We start from the raw sequence: 15,837 nt of genomic DNA, 5'->3' as shown, positions 1-15,837 counted from the left end.
AGTCTTTTAGTAGCAGGTGATGAGACAGCAAGCAGAACTGATAAGGTTGCTGTGAGTCTTTGAAGCAGGTAAGGACAGTTAGCACGTTGGTCAATTACTGACAAAATGGATAAGCATTCATACATCAGCCTGGAAGTACAAAGTGCTTTCAAGTGTCAGCCTTGCCCTCACTGTGATTATCCTCTTTTAAAAAAAACCCCTGGGGAACTGAATATCCATGATGGGACATCTGTGAACAGCTCTCCTGTGTTTTTCTCAATGGCTAAATGCCGCGGATATTGAGCTTAATTTGAATTGGTGCCAAGATACTGAAGGAGGGCAGTTGAATTATTGTCACCACATCATTTCCCCAATCCAGACACCCCCCTCCAGTTGCTATTTGCTCTTTAGGGTAAAACAAACTGGTACTAACCCATATTGTATTTGTATGTTTTGCCCCATACAAATATCAGCTCATGAGTGGGCAATTTGGACTGAGAAAATGGCATGGGGACAGGAAGAAGAGTTAACCTGTTTCGTCAGTGCCAGGACCTGATATGAATCAAGAAATTCAGCAGATTAATGTAGCCATTTAAGATCAGAAGATCCATTCATCTGTCTCAGGGATGGAGAACCTGTGACCTTCCAGATGTTCCTGGACTGCAGCTCCCGTTTTCCCTGACCATTGTCCATGCTGGCTGGAGTCGACCGGAGGTGGAGTCCAACAACATCTGGAGGGCCACAATCTCCCCACTCCTAGCCTATTTCTTGTTATCCTCTCTAGTGCCACCCTGAATAAATCTCTCTTCCTTGGATAATTAAGTTCCTTGCATAATGATCCAATTCTTGGATAATGTTCATAATTAGTTTCAGTTTCCTAGGCTGCAATCCTAACCCCACTTCCCTGGAAGCAAGTCCCACTGAATACAATAGCACTTAATTCTCTGTAGACAAGTTAGAACTGAAGCCTTAGTCTGGGAAAATGTGAATAATCAAAAGGCTGTTGGGAAGAAAAGGTGTTTTGCATTTAAAGACCAATATATAAATCAGAGATGGAGAGCATTTTTGTTTCTGTCAGGAGCCACATTCTCTCCTGGTAAAAAGAAAAAGATAGGATTCCTGTATCTTTTCTTTCAAAAAAAAGGGGGGGCATTTTTGAGAAATGGCAGGAGGAAAAGGGTAAGCAGACCTTCCCACATTCCTCTGTTTTATGTAGAAGCTTCCCATGGCTGATTTTCATTTTTTTTAAAAAAGTTGGAAGACATGGTCCTGAGATATAGACCAAATTAACACATGCAGTGGGAATTGCTTGAAAAGATAATGTCAGGGGACTGGAAACAAAGCCCTATGAGGAGAGACTGAAAGAACTAGGCATGTTTAGCCTGGAGAAGAGAAGACTGAGGGGAGATATGATAGCACACTTCAAGTACATGAAAGGTTGTCACACAGAGGAGGGCCGGGATCTCTTCTTGATCGTCCCAGAGTGCAGGGCACGGAATAATGGGCTCAAGTTGCAGGAAGCCAGATTTCGACTGAACATCAGGAAAAACTTTCTGTTAGAGCCATACGACAATGGAACCAATTACCTGGAGAGGTGGTGGACTCTCAAGAGGCAGCTGGACAGCCATTTGTCGGGAATGCTTTGATTGGGATTCCTGCAGTGAGCAGGGGCTTGGATTTGATGGCCTCATAGGACCCTTCCAACTCTACTTTCTATGATTCTGTGTCTTTGAACATTATGACATCTTTATACTTACTAAGTGTTACATTATTATCAGTACTAAGAGGTTGAAATATCTCTAGACGAGTCATCAAATCTGCCAAGATGGAATATCTGAGCGCTATACAGCCAAGGATTGTCTATGACCTCAGCAGGATGGATTATGTTAAGTGCATCGCTCATGTGTCTTTGTAGAGTCATCCTGAAATTCCACACTGTAATTGCGTAAGAGGAACTTTTGCTTATGTCATTGTAGACAACTCAGTCAAAAGGACAATATTAGTTTGCAAAGAGGGAATGAGAGTTTATATTGAAAAGCCACAGCTCTTACAAGCAGTGCATTATTTATTTTATTAATTTGCTCTTTTTTACATTATGGGAAACATTAATCTATTTACATTCTTTTCTTGTCCACACACCAGACAGGTAGATAACCCTATGAAAACCCAATTCATAAAGCCATGTAATGCTCTCCATCTAGAAGCTTTCCAGGTTGTACCAGTTTTGCAAATCAAAAACATACTGATGATTATCATGACTGAGAATGCAGGTAGAATGCAAGTATGTCAGTGATTTACATTCTGATTAAAATATGCATCATAAATTAGAAAAAACAAACAGTAAGTTCACAAATACAAAGTTTAAATTAAAGTGATAATGCACACCAAGATTTAATGAACACCCAATAAATAAACTGAAATATATTACAAATAACTTATTACCATTTTCCTTTTCGCTATTAAAATGTTTAATCCATTTCTTTATTGATCATTACAAAAAGATTATTTTATGGAAGCGTATGCAAAAATAATAATAATAATAAATACTTTTACACTTTTGGTGTAGGAGGCCAAAGGCCCTTTGTTTTTCATATCTCACCAGCCAGAATACCCCAACAGTTTTGTACTTAAAAACCAAGCAAACTCTGATAACAATTTCTTCACAATTTTGAGCTTTAAAAAACACACAGCACATCCAAATTAAATCAGAATAAGTAGGCATAATCCAGCTAAAGTGAAGCATCAGGTCCTATGATTTTCAATGGAGAAATGTGAAAACAAGCTTAACTTCCCCATATGAAATTAACGGGACTTGAAAGTGCATTATATTGGCTGGATTATGCCCTAACAACACTGTCGCATGTCTGCCAAAAGTAAATCGCATTGAGTTCAATGGGGTTTACTTCTGAGCAAACTTGTAAATTTATCTTCTTTTTCACTTGTTTATGGTGCTATGTAATAAGTCAAGTGGTCAACACGTGGCAACCATATAAAATAAAACCTCACTTTCTAGCAAGTAGTCTGATTTATAGACTTGCTGTGCCAACAAATACAGTTAGGATCACAGTCTCACATCATCCTCATGCTGTATGCAAGCATTCAGAGTTTGGATGCCAACTGGGTTTTGCTGGAAAACTAGTAGAATTTTTAATTTTTTGTCCATGTAGAACCCATACAATATGAATTACCAGGCACCAGGCTAACATATTTTATATTTCATATCAAAATTATGATGTAAGAATGCAACTATCCTAGAATAGAAAATTCTGATGCTGAACCTCAACATATTTACTTAGGTGTAAACCCAAAGAAAATAATTGGATCTTACTAGTAAATATCTCTGTGTAGTCTCATAGCATATGAAACCATCAAATTTATTGCATCATTTTAATCATAATTATTTTCAATATGCTTCTCAACCAGTCTTCACTCATGTTTCATGGGTTCAAATAAATAGAAATGTAGCTGCGAAAATGGTCTTTTGCTTGAGTGCCGTTTTGTACATCTTCATTCAAAGAGTCCTCAAATCTTTTTAACAGAGAGCATGGCCATATATTTAAAGGTGACAATTGGCACTATGTAGACTGAAACAATGTGTGAGCCTTCATTGCTACTATAATTTTAGAGAAAGGTTTTCTTCAAATAAAATAAAACCAATCCTAGCAAAGACAGTGCAATTGATACCTGTGCAAGTCAGACTTTCCATGTTCAGTTCACATGATGGGTTACACTGGATTTTTCATCATATTATTCAAAAGTCTTTAAAATATTAAATTATTAGCCCTTTGCTTGTAAAATATAGCAGTGATATTTTGTGCCCTGTTTATAAATGTATAGCTTGGATATATCAATGGCTTTGAGAGGTAGCAAATTCTCTAGCAGCTTTACAAATGTTTTATGAAAGTTTTCCTTGCCAGAACCTATTACCTCTCCCAAATTCTTGAATAAGATTAAAGGTAGTGCCTGACTATGATGCTGTATAATGTGACGCATCCTGGCATGATCTGTTCATGTGTATATTTTTTAAAAGGCCATTTTTTTCATGGTAACTTCTGATGTTTTAAGATGTAAACTATCCAATTAAGCCAGCCATGCAAAACCATTCCACAGTTGGAAAGCTTTGACAGTAAGGGCACTGAAAGTCAACTCTGGTAAGATGCAGAGTACAGATTATCCAGTCAGTCAGTGTACTTTGTTACCATACCATCTCTTGCTTATAGAATGGAACTCTCTTGGTTTTGTGACAAGTGAGGGCTACTTCTTGTCATGCTCAATATGGGTATCAATGTAGGAAAAGTGATGCTCCAAAGAACCAGTGAGCCAGGATTCTTAGCATGGCACGTGGGAAAGCGTTAATGAAGAAGGAATATGTACAGCTCAGATCCATAATCTATTGACTTGAGTCAATAGATAGCCTCATAGTTGTTTTTGGCAAGAGGATGTAGATTAGGCTTTGCAACTGAACCCACCAGCTCCACAAGGGCATAATCTGCTAGCTCTATAGTGCCTTATGTCCAGGGCTGATATTGTATCTGGTTTTCATCACACATTTTAGTGGGATACTGGATACCACCCGTAAAACACTGTGGTGTCTGATAGTCCATCATGCTTTCTCCTGGCATGATGGTTGGTGTTGGCATAGTCAGGTAGTCTCTCTCCCCACCCACCCCACCTCTGCCTTTGTTCCTGGGAATAGCTTATTAGTCTTGATTCCTACAATGCCTACAATGATGTATGGACTGCATTCTTTTAAAAATGCATTGCACATGAAAAAATGTTCACCAGCTGATGTTCTGCAGCAATTCCTTGATTTAAGTATTTTCTGTGTTAAAGAAGAAACTGAAGGAGAAACATATTCAGGAATGAAGTATTTGATGTAAGCAGTTTGATTTACAGCATTCCAGCAACAAATGTCTGTGTGTAGATGTGCAAGATGAGAAAGTCTTATCAAGGCTAGGACATCAACAAAACAAAGGCTACGTTTGTCCCCCCCATCCTTGTTAACCTGATGTAATCCATACATTACCATAGGAATGGACAATATAGTACAATCTTTAAAATTCAGAATAGTTGTTTGGACAAAAATATTCCTTTAAATTAACCTTCATTCATCTTTGCATCTAACCTTTCTTTTTATTGCCTTTTAAAAATAGTTTATTTCCTTGGAAGATTGATTTTACAATCTTCTGCTGATCAAAAAAAGATTTGAAAGCAAGACTGAGGAAATAAAAACAAGGCAGTTTGTACAGCTGCAGTTCTTCATAGGATCATTTACATTTCATCTGAAAGACTATGTTCAACTTTTATTGCAGCATGCCTATCTCTCCATCTCCTTCCAATCTGTCAGGTGAGAAGGTACGATTCTTAGGAATGAAATAATGTGCGCCATCTTTTTAAAAAAATAATAGTCATATCAAGAAGGGATTCTGAGCTAGATCTCCTTTCATCATTAATTAGGAAGACAACAGAATCCTAAAGGTTTACCCTGCAATACTGAATTTCCAAAATACCATATAATTGAATATTGCTGTACACTAGATAACAGGCTACCTTTAAGGACCAAGAATGAATTAACAGGTGTATCTACTGTACAGTTTGTGTGTGTGTGTGTGTGTGTGTGTGTGTGTGTGACAGAGAGAGAGAGAGAGAGAGAGTTCATTTGTGTGCCTGTGGGACTCTTTACATGAGGCAAGGTGGCAGCATCAGTACATGTGACAAAGCATTAGGTTGACATGGGCAAACCTTTAGAAAGCAAGGGGAATTAGCGAAAATCTCTTGGATGATTGACAACTACGCCACAGAAGTGTTACTTCATTGGGAGAGAAGAGAGAGATAAAGGGAGAGGGAATACAAATACTTATTGGTGTCTCTGAGCATGGACCTAGAAGGGCAGATTATACAAGAGATGTTTCTTGCCATTAAGAGTCCTCCTGGTTGGATCCCTTCATAGCCTGGTCTGGGCTTCGGGGATGTAAATCTCAATGCTTTCGGCGCTTTCAGTGGCTGAGTTCTGACGGACAGACGCGGCTCGTTTGGCAGCCATTAGCCGTTTCCGGGCCTCCTGACGCTGTGAGCTCTCCAAAGAGCGTTCCCGTATGAGTGGCACCTGACCTTTCGATGGCTTCTTTGGCACTGGAGGAGGGGCCCTTCTCTCCTGATCAAAGCAGAAGGTTAATGACATTATACAGCTTCTCAGGGGGAAAGCAAAACAAAAGATGGGTGGGGAGAAAACAAACTAGGATAGGTCAGTGGTTAGAACATACTTTTTTTTAACCTAACATTTTCTTATTTCTTATCTGCATTTGTTTTCTTCATTGAACTGGCTTTTTTAAATTCAAAGGCTCATAAAAAACCCATAATCTTAAGGCAAAAGAAGGTAGGATTGATAGTAGTGCTAGATGTCCATGGGTATGGTGCATCAACTACACCCGTCTGATGCTGAAAAGGGCAGAAACTCCCACTGCTAAACATTGTCTGTGGTTCCCTCTGGGAAATCTAGACTTCTCTTCCTGGTACCAAAGATTAGAAATGAGAGCATCTTGAACAGAACTAGAACCGCTGCTTAAATAAATACATTGTCTATGGTTTTAGAAAGCCGCTGTGCAATGAATGCCACCCGCCACCCAACAGTTAATAAGAGTCTTGGGATTTCTTAATCATATTAATTCATTATATTAGGATAGTATATAATAGGTATGAAAAGATACAAATAATGAGCGTCCCCCCCCCTTATATACAACAAACATACACAAGACTAAATGGGCTTACAACACTGAGGACTTATGGATATATTGTCACACAATCATATGGACTAGCAACCTAATATTAGTTATCACAGCAAGAATTTTGTAAAAAACATGTGCTTGGCGGTAGCTGACCTGGTAACATGATACACTCTTTGGGTATTGCTATAAAAGTGCTTGTTAAAACATAGCATTGTGCTGAATTAGCACCAGAAGTTAACAATTTAATTACAAACTCAAGAGTGGTGGGGATTACTTAAAAGGTATTCTGAGAGCATACATTAATCATTACTTTGGCATCCAAAGATCATATGATTAACAAGGAGAAAAGATATATATACACATGCTATATATACATACATATATATACATACATATATATATTTATAAAAAAAAATTCAGATGGATATATTCAGAGAGAAAAATGTATGTTGCATCTAGACTTGCAGGACTCTACAATACAAAGTTCATGTCTGCAATCCTAATGTTTAAACTGTATGGCCTTCCATCTTTCTCATACTTTCTTAAAGAAGGGATTATTTATTCCCTAATACTACACAAATTTCATCCTAGCTTCTAATGTTACCATTGCTGATCAAAACAGCTTTAATTGCTTGAGCTGTAATGTCATTTTAATTGAACTTAATTTGTTCAAAACATTACATTACTTCAGCATGCAAAGACTGATCTACGTTCTTTACCCAAGGTTAAGACGTGGATGAAGGATAGCAAGTACAAATACAAAAACAATCTTACAAGTATAGTCCATCTGTCTTTTAAATACGGAAGATAAACAGTTAATTTAAGATCCTAAGCATTAACCTAGCAACACCAGGGTAACTGTGCTCCACAGAACCTTTATTTCCCATCAATACTAGCAATACAAACTGTTTGCCTAGTGTGCTATCTTAACTTGGCACCTAATGATAAAGATTTGGTATGGTAGGATCAATGGGAGCTTCTGAGTAGACATCTAAAGAACTGTCCTGTAAGGGACTCACAGAGGCAATTGTTTGCCTCTACTGTATCTTAGTCTATGAAAGATATAGCCACTTGCAATGACAAAATAACTTGCAGTAATACTATCATTTTAAAGAGTAACTGTACTTTTGGAATTTTTGAGAGGTTCTCCTGAAACCTGGCTTTCCCAAGAAAGTTATCAATACCAGATCGCTTCTTTCTTTTTCCTATTGAGCATTTATAGGGGTTCTGCATTGTTATTTATCTTGAAAATGCAGCATGATGTTTGTCAATCACAAAAGAAAGTTCCTGTGTAGCATGTAAAAAATTTGAGACTGCCTGGTATACCCATGTATCTCATTAAACAAGCTCCTTCCACACTCCTTACATTTCCTGCTTCCTATGTTTGATGAAATGGACATTTAAAATTTTTTTTGATGCGGGGCGGAATCTTAGTTGTGGGGGAAAATGGAAAAGATTGCAGTATTTATTTGATGATGGTGAATAGCCTTTGGATCAAAAACAATATATGACAATATCAGAATGCTGTATTAATGGCACCACCTTTGTTTTTTTTAAAAAGAACAATATAGATGTAGTAATTGCAGGCAAAACTAGCCATCTGTCGGGAATGCTTTGATTTGGATTCCTGCATTGCGCAGGGGGTTGGACTTGATGGCCTTATAGGCCCCTTCCAACTCTACTATTCTATGATTCTATGAAAATCAGAAAGAGCGGCTTCAAATATCCTATACAAGTAGGGGGCTAGGGAGAGCAAATTGCCCTTCCTCTTCCAGACCTTGTTCAGAGCTTGTGAAACTGAACTCCTGCATTTCCTTGTGTAAAGGCAAAGATAATTTGGAACTTGTTCCTGACTGAATAGTATTTTTGTCTGGAAGAACCCACCGCTCTCGCTTCTGAATTGCTCTTTGTTGTTCATATCCTTATGAAGATGAAGTTTTGCACGTTTAAATAAGCTTCTCGACTCTTTCATATGTTTGCCTCTGTCTTAATTTGGGGGGATAAGTTAATATTAAGTATATAAGGGTTGCAGTATATTACATATTTCATTTAAACATTACATTATTTTACACTTGATTGTGGAAGAAATTATTTTAGCAAAGAGTTTCAGTTCTTTCCAAAATGTCCTCCCCTCCCCATTTTGGGTTTTAGAAAAAGAAAAGAAACAAAAACAAAAAATCACACAGAAATTTCCATATTTCTCTTTCACCTCTGCCTACCAGTGCTCATATCACTACTTCTGTTGCATCATCTGAATCTTTCTATTTCATATTAACATTAAATTTGTCCCTATTCGTATTGATACTAATATAAGTTTGATGGGATGATCCCCATGTTCTAAGTGCTTACTGATGCTTCTAGTGCATGGTGACAACAGATTTGCTGCATTTTGACCAATGTCTGCTCATGACACAAATGTTAAAAACAAACAAAGTGCCAAAGCACAATAAAAATAGAACTCAGCTTACTCTAGGAAACACAGCAGAGCCTTCATTTACCATTCTCTTTAATGTTTCAGAACTAGACTGTGTTGAATTAAATAAATAAGGTGAACCCAGTTATGAAGTCTTCCTCTAAGTAAACAAATTAGAGCAATAACATGAGAGGTTTACCATGTAACTTTTATGATGGTCCGCTTTGAGAATACTCATACATTTATCCATGGGAATGGGGACTGATTATCAAGTCCGTGATAATTACAGTAATTCCCTAGTTTACTTGCTGACACATTTCAGAATGCATTAGTTAACAGATGTCTTAGCCTAGGCAGTACTGTGTACTGTCTATAATATTTATTTTAAATTTAAGAATCAATATATGAGGCAGGTCCTTCCAACAATTGATTATCTAATATGATTATATGTTAAGTATAATAAGACAAATGAGCACATTCCCATTATTCAGTTCACAGAAACAAGTTTGCCTTAAAAATATGCCTGAAACATACTACAGATAATATCCCAGGTGATTATTATGTAAACATTGTTTTCCTTTTACAATGAGATTAATCTGATGTGAGCTCCATTTCATGTTTTTAACGTCACTGCCGTATGCAGAGGCCTATTTAATCTGTCCAGTATTTGTGCAGGGTTTTAAATGAAGCATACAAAATCGACAATGTTCTACCTTCTTGTCATGTGGATCCATCTGTTTCCAATTATTGGCCTTTAACTGATGAAGTTCATCAAATTTCATACTAATATTTTCTATAGACAACTGCAGCATATCCCAAAACCCTGCTAAATCCTGGGAGGCTGGTCTCGGATGTGCATTGGGATTCTGTGCAACAGAAAAGAAGAAAGAAAGCATGAAGGAAAATATTTTGTTCATTTTTGGGGGTGGTGGGGAAAAACTTGTAAGAGTTCTTTGGTGGATTACTTTTATATTTGTCTAATGACTCTGAGCTGCTATATCTGACTCACCTGGTTTAGCGATATTGGCTAATTATACTAACTAAACTATACATTTCTGTTCACTAAGACAGTCAGAGTGTTTAAAGTTTGTCAGGATTTCAGATAATTCTGGATGGTTTACCTAAGACTGCATACACACAATGTTTTATTCCAGAATCAATGGAGACTGAGTTCTTGTTTTTTCTAGTCCATTCACAAGCTAGACTTATTGTACATTTTTTGCCCTGAAAAGTGCTTCCTGTGGTTTCATTCAGAAAATAAAAGCTCATAGCAGATTGATTCTGCATTACCCTGCAGTGTGTCCATTTGGAAACAGATGTAGGCAGTCTCAGCAATGGGGGATGTATTCACACCTGCCTAATGACACTGTGGGTGGGCATATGCCAATATCGTAAGGTGAGGATTTTCAAATACGTAATCTAATCAAGGGGAGGGTTTTCAATCATATATCAAGTAACCACACCCGCCTGTTTGGACAGCAGGGTTTACAACAAATCTAGATTGAAAGCAGCATGTTGAAGATGTGCATGAATGATTCTGTACTGAGAAGAATGACATTTTTGTGCTACATGCAGGTAAGCGTGTGCAGCCAAAGAAGGCTTCTGAGTTACTCTTTCTTCAAACAGAATTCTATAAGGAAGGATATTTGACTCACTAGGTAATATTTCTGTATGCTGCCCTATCCTTCGTCATACTTTACTAGCCTACTGTAACGTGCTTTGTTTGGGACTGCTTTTTAAGATGACTCAAACTGCAGCTGGTGCAGAATGCAGATGCTTGTATGCTCATTGGGGCCAGATGGTCAGATAATATTACACTAATTCTGTACCAGTTGCGGTGCTTACAAGCACATTTCCAGGCTCAATTAAAAAGATTGGTTTTGACCCTTAACATTTTAGGAGCAGGGTATTCGAAACCTACCTCCACCCAGAGGATCCTGTCTGTGCTTTAGGATAAGCATCATAGGTACTGCTCACTGGTCCACTATTAAGACAAACTAGACTGGCAGGTATTAGTGACAGGGTCTTTTCAATAGTTGCTCCTGCCTTGTGGAACTTTCTCCCAAGGGATGTACATTTGACCTCTTCAGTTGTAGTGTTCACAAAGAGTTTTAAAACCCACATTAGGCTTTTATCAATGTGTTTTTTGAACATACCTCTGTTTTGCTATTGTGTTGTTCTACTGATGTGACTTGGAAATGGTTTTGTACTGGTTTATAATTTATTGCATTTTAATTTTGAAAGTGTCATATTGTTGTGTTTTATAGGACTGTTGCTGTTCGCAACCTTAGGTGGGCTTGTATCGGAAAGGTGGCTTATAAATATTTAAAATAAATGAATAAAATGAATTAACTATGGTGTCATGGCCGATGGCACCTATGCTATCTCAGAGTATTGTTTCTGATATATCTGAAATCATTAATTCCTGACTAAAATTTTTCCTTTTGGCTGTTTTTAGCTACAACTAATGCATAAAGACACGTATAGACGATGAATTACTTCATATAATATGGAGAAGATCTAGTGTTAGACACATGTTACGGCCAAAATTAAGGGCATCGTTTTAGCTAGAAAATTAATAATATGCTTATCTTTCTCTGATAAAAATGAATAGGCTTAGAAATATATACATTTGGTTAGAGTGTGCCCAAGCTTGAAGAGCTATTTGAATTAAATAAGTAATGTGTATATATAGATCTATAACAGCAAAATTTTGATTGTATGTGGATCCATAGGAATCTCCAGCTACCTGAGTGTAAAGAAAAGGGGAGGTACTGTGGCAGCTAGTGAAGCTCAGCCACAGAGTAGAATTTGGTTGGTCTAATCTTACTCGTGAGTATTATGAAGTCACAATAAAACACTTCTAAGTAATAAAAGCATATGGGATCACTGAAAAAAGTCTCTGGACCATGATTGTGACATTCATTATTGGTAATAGCTTATGTAGGTATAAGTGTTTCATGAAAAGTTCTTAATCAAACAGACATAATGGGAGAAAAGTCTTGATTCACAGGTATGCAGATGTAGAGAGTAAAATCAATTACAAATGAATCACCCACAAATTTATTGTTATCTCGAGGCATAAATGGCCGACTCTACCTACAGATAACAGGGCTGAGAAAGACCACTGCCTGAGCCCCAGGAGAGTGGTGTCCACTGGGCTAGATGCTCCAATGGCTTGACTTATTACTGGAAGATTTCATACCAGTAAAAGCTCATATGGGTGAAAAGCTTCAAGCACTTCCTCTCTAATAAAAAACCAAAATAGAACATGTGTTGTTATTAGGTGCAATTCTGAAGTTACTTTTGCTGTTATATCCAAACAATAGTTTGCTCAGTTTTAATATAATAGCAAACAATGGTTTGCCCAATCAGGAAGATGTAAGGCAATGAAGGAATCAGAGCTCGTGAAGGGAGGAGAGATGAGGCAGCATGTGAGCCTGAGGCTCTGTCTCAGTGGCTAAAATGCACTGAATATTGTGTTTGAACTGGGACATATTTATACTGTCATACGATTGCAAGTGGTATGGTCCTTTTTGATGTCTGAACAGACATCAGGTTCAGGTCACAATGCTCTTGCAGTGGAAGCCAGTATAACCTTTCCCTGCCAGGCCACTCTGGTGTCAGGTGCTGCTACTCTCTCTATTTGCTACAGCACAGCTGGAGTGTTCACTCTAGTGCAGGTTGGGGGGCCTCGTGGCCCTCTAGATGTTGACTGTCCAGGTGTTGTCCCATCAACCACCCCATTTAGCATGGCCAATGGCCAGGGATGATGGGAGTGGTAATCTTAAAACTTCTAGAGGGCCACAGATTCCCCACCCCTGCTCTAAGCGGTGCCCTTTCCTTCCCCATGTCTTGATGTATGTAATGTTACTCCTGCTTCTGCCAAGAGTTGCTTGTGGCCAGGTCAGTACCTTAAAGCAGGAGTGAGGGGCTGAATGTTCCAGTGCAAGGTATGGTGCTGTGTCCTCCTTCTGTGTCTCCACTTGCCATTAAGTAAAGCCAGACTAAGGCTGCAATCCAATACATGTTTACTCAGAAGTAAGCTTCAATGGGACTTACTCCCAGGTAAGTGTGTATTGGATTGCAGCCTAAACCTCCAAAACTTATTTGGGAGTAAATCCCAATGAATGCAGTGGGACTCGCTTCTGAGCAGACGTGCCTTGGATGACACTAGACCTTGGGGTGATCCAATGAAGCGGAATGTTGGAAGATTCATGACAGACACATTTTTTTTACTTCTTTACACAGTGTATAGTTAAACTATGGAATTCACTTCCACAGGAGGCAGTGATGGCCACCAACTTGGATGGCTTTAAAAGAGGATTAGACAAATATATGGAGGAGAAGGCTATCAAGAGCTACTAGCCGTGATGGCTACACTTTGCCTCCATGGTTGGAGGCTGTACGCTTTTGAATGCCAGTTGCTGGAAAAGGCAGAAGAGGAGAGTGCTCTTGTGCTCGGGTCCTGCTTGCGGCTTCCCACCGGCATTGGGTTGGCCACTGTGAGAACAGAATGCTGGACTAGATGAGATACTGGCCTGATCCAACTTTTCTTATGTTATGATTGTGCTGTAAAGTGGCTAAAAATGACTGCACCAGGCAGCAGTGAGAGGGAGAGAGTTCTGCTTTGGAAATACAGTTCTGGTGGCAATGGAGCACATGTGGAGAACCATGGTGCTCAGGTGGCATGATGGAGGAAGAAATAGATATGGCTAGTCTCCACTAGACCTGTACAATTATTTATTCTCTGTATGCTGACCAAGCAGGACTGTGTGTGCCCCCCAATTCTTTTTTCACTAAAGTGCAAGGCCAAACAAACTAATCAACTATTACTGTTTTATAGGGGGTCTTGGATTTTACATTCACATGGCAGTTGCTCCTCTTGTTTAATTCCTGACGCAACTCACTTTTTTTCATACTGCTACAATCCATCTGTGACATCAAGCATTAGCTGTAGATTTTTCTTTCAGCCATCCCCTCAGTCAAATGAATCTCTGATAGGTATGTTGTATGAGAATTATTCACAATCACACAGAAATGCTGTGAGACAGAAATAATGTCACTTATGAACCCAGAGTAAAAGGTGTTCCTAATATCACTTAGGAGAACTCTTTAGGATCAGGGTGTAAAATGGCAAATTTTATGAAAGGAAAATATTGTGTTTCTTAGTTCCCATTACTAGACCATACCTTTAGATTTCATGGTTGCAAAGAAAAGCATGGCTGCAGTATGTCGTATAAGTTAAAAAGCCAATAGAAACAAGAAAGCCATTCATTGTAATCAAATTACATATACAGCCTGTAGGAAAGCCTTCTATCTATTTGTATGCACACAGTGTTGATGTCTGAATCTCATTAAGGTGATCAGATTGTGTCCATGATACATGCTACATACCAGATTTTCTTCACACAGTTCTCTGAACTGGTAAAATTTCTGGGCCATGAGAAGCTGTGCACTGCCAACTGCTGTTCGAATTTTACCTAGAACTTGAAAAGAAAAAAAAATGAGAAAAAGCTGACAGGCACTACTGTGGTGCAGCCACATAAACAAGTGTTGGAAATGCTGCTATTGGTGCAAAGCCATTTGCAGAAGTAGTGCTACTGCCAAACATCCAGGGACCATTTAAAAACTGGCCATACATTCCCGCCAACATAAGTTAATTATTACAATAAATCAATTTTATTATGTGTATACAGTCTACAGACCAGTAACACAAAATCTTCAGAGCCAACCAGAGTATCATATGCAGATAAACTGCTATTGACTGAGAGTAACTATATATTCTGCTTTCAACTTGCTACATATTTTAATAGAAGCAGCCAAGAATTCAGCTGTTTTTCATGTACGGTCTGGAGTCTGCTAATAGAAACCCCCCCAAAAGTCCTTCCTGGGTAAAGTTTACGCAGTAGACAAATTAGTGGTTCACATAAACACTGCAGAAATTATACTGAAACATGAGTCAGTGCAGGTTCTCTCTCCCCTTCCCATTCAATTTACCTAATATGGAAAATGCAGAAGCATCACCTATAAAAATGACCCATATTATGAACTTCAACCGCCATTTCAACACTTTCCAACTGCCTCCCACTTCCCAATCACATATTTTAGAATGAATCCTAGGTAGGAGTAACACAGAGGTGCCACATATCACAGATGATTCTGCAGTGTTAACATTTATGTTCCTTTGGCATCAGAATACTGTAACAGTCTGAGGGATATAAAATATTAAATCTAGAACTACTTGAATTAATAAGGATCTTTGTTTCATTTTTATTTGTACGAGTATCAACAGTATTCCCACACCCACCCTTTATTGCCTGGATTCTTATCAGTTTCAGAAATCTGTTTGGCTTGGCATGTACACTAACTTTTGTTTATTAGTGTATTTGTACAATGCCAAGCTAAATAGATCTCTGAAGGAAAATTCAGGGTTGTCTATGAAACCATGACTTATGAACAATGTAGTGGATACACTATTTTGGTTCCAAAGTTGCTCCTCTGTTCTTATAAGGGAGGGAGTAAGTCTCCTTTCCATTTGCAGTTTCCTGCATCGAAGTACCTCGTCCCCGTGTTCCATTAACATGAACTCTGTTCTATCCACAAAAGGAACATTAGTATCCAAGTAAATGTGCTTCACTATCTGATTCCAGAATATGTGCTCATTGTGGACAACATGTTGCATATATTACATTTAGATGGGGATTCAGATGGTGAAGT

The 15,837-nt window shown here is 38.3% G+C and overlaps 1 protein-coding gene across 9 annotated transcripts in view; it reads right to left on the bottom strand.

Annotated features, from left to right (window-relative positions):
* Window positions 1-5,183: 5,183 nt before the first annotated feature.
* The window catches only part of DLGAP1 (DLG associated protein 1), a 554,365-nt gene continuing 543,711 nt past the window's right edge, over window positions 5,184-15,837 (bottom strand). For 8 of the 9 annotated variants that reach the window (XM_061596062.1, XM_061596069.1, XM_061596065.1 and 5 more), the window contains 3 exons: window positions 14,515-14,606; window positions 9,831-9,983; window positions 5,184-6,133 (listed from right to left, as the gene is read on the bottom strand). In XM_061596062.1, coding sequence (XP_061452046.1) covers window positions 5,924-6,133; window positions 9,831-9,983; window positions 14,515-14,606 — 455 coding nt within the window. In that variant the 3' untranslated portion in view covers window positions 5,184-5,923. The remainder of the gene's footprint in view (window positions 6,134-9,830; window positions 9,984-14,514; window positions 14,607-15,837) is intronic. The other variant, XM_061596071.1, reaches the window with a different exon arrangement.

Source organism: Rhineura floridana, chromosome 1 (genome assembly GCF_030035675.1).
Source record: "Rhineura floridana isolate rRhiFlo1 chromosome 1, rRhiFlo1.hap2, whole genome shotgun sequence".
Taxonomy (NCBI): Eukaryota; Metazoa; Chordata; class Lepidosauria; order Squamata; family Rhineuridae; genus Rhineura; species Rhineura floridana.
This window is presented reverse-complemented; position numbering and strand designations above follow the sequence as displayed.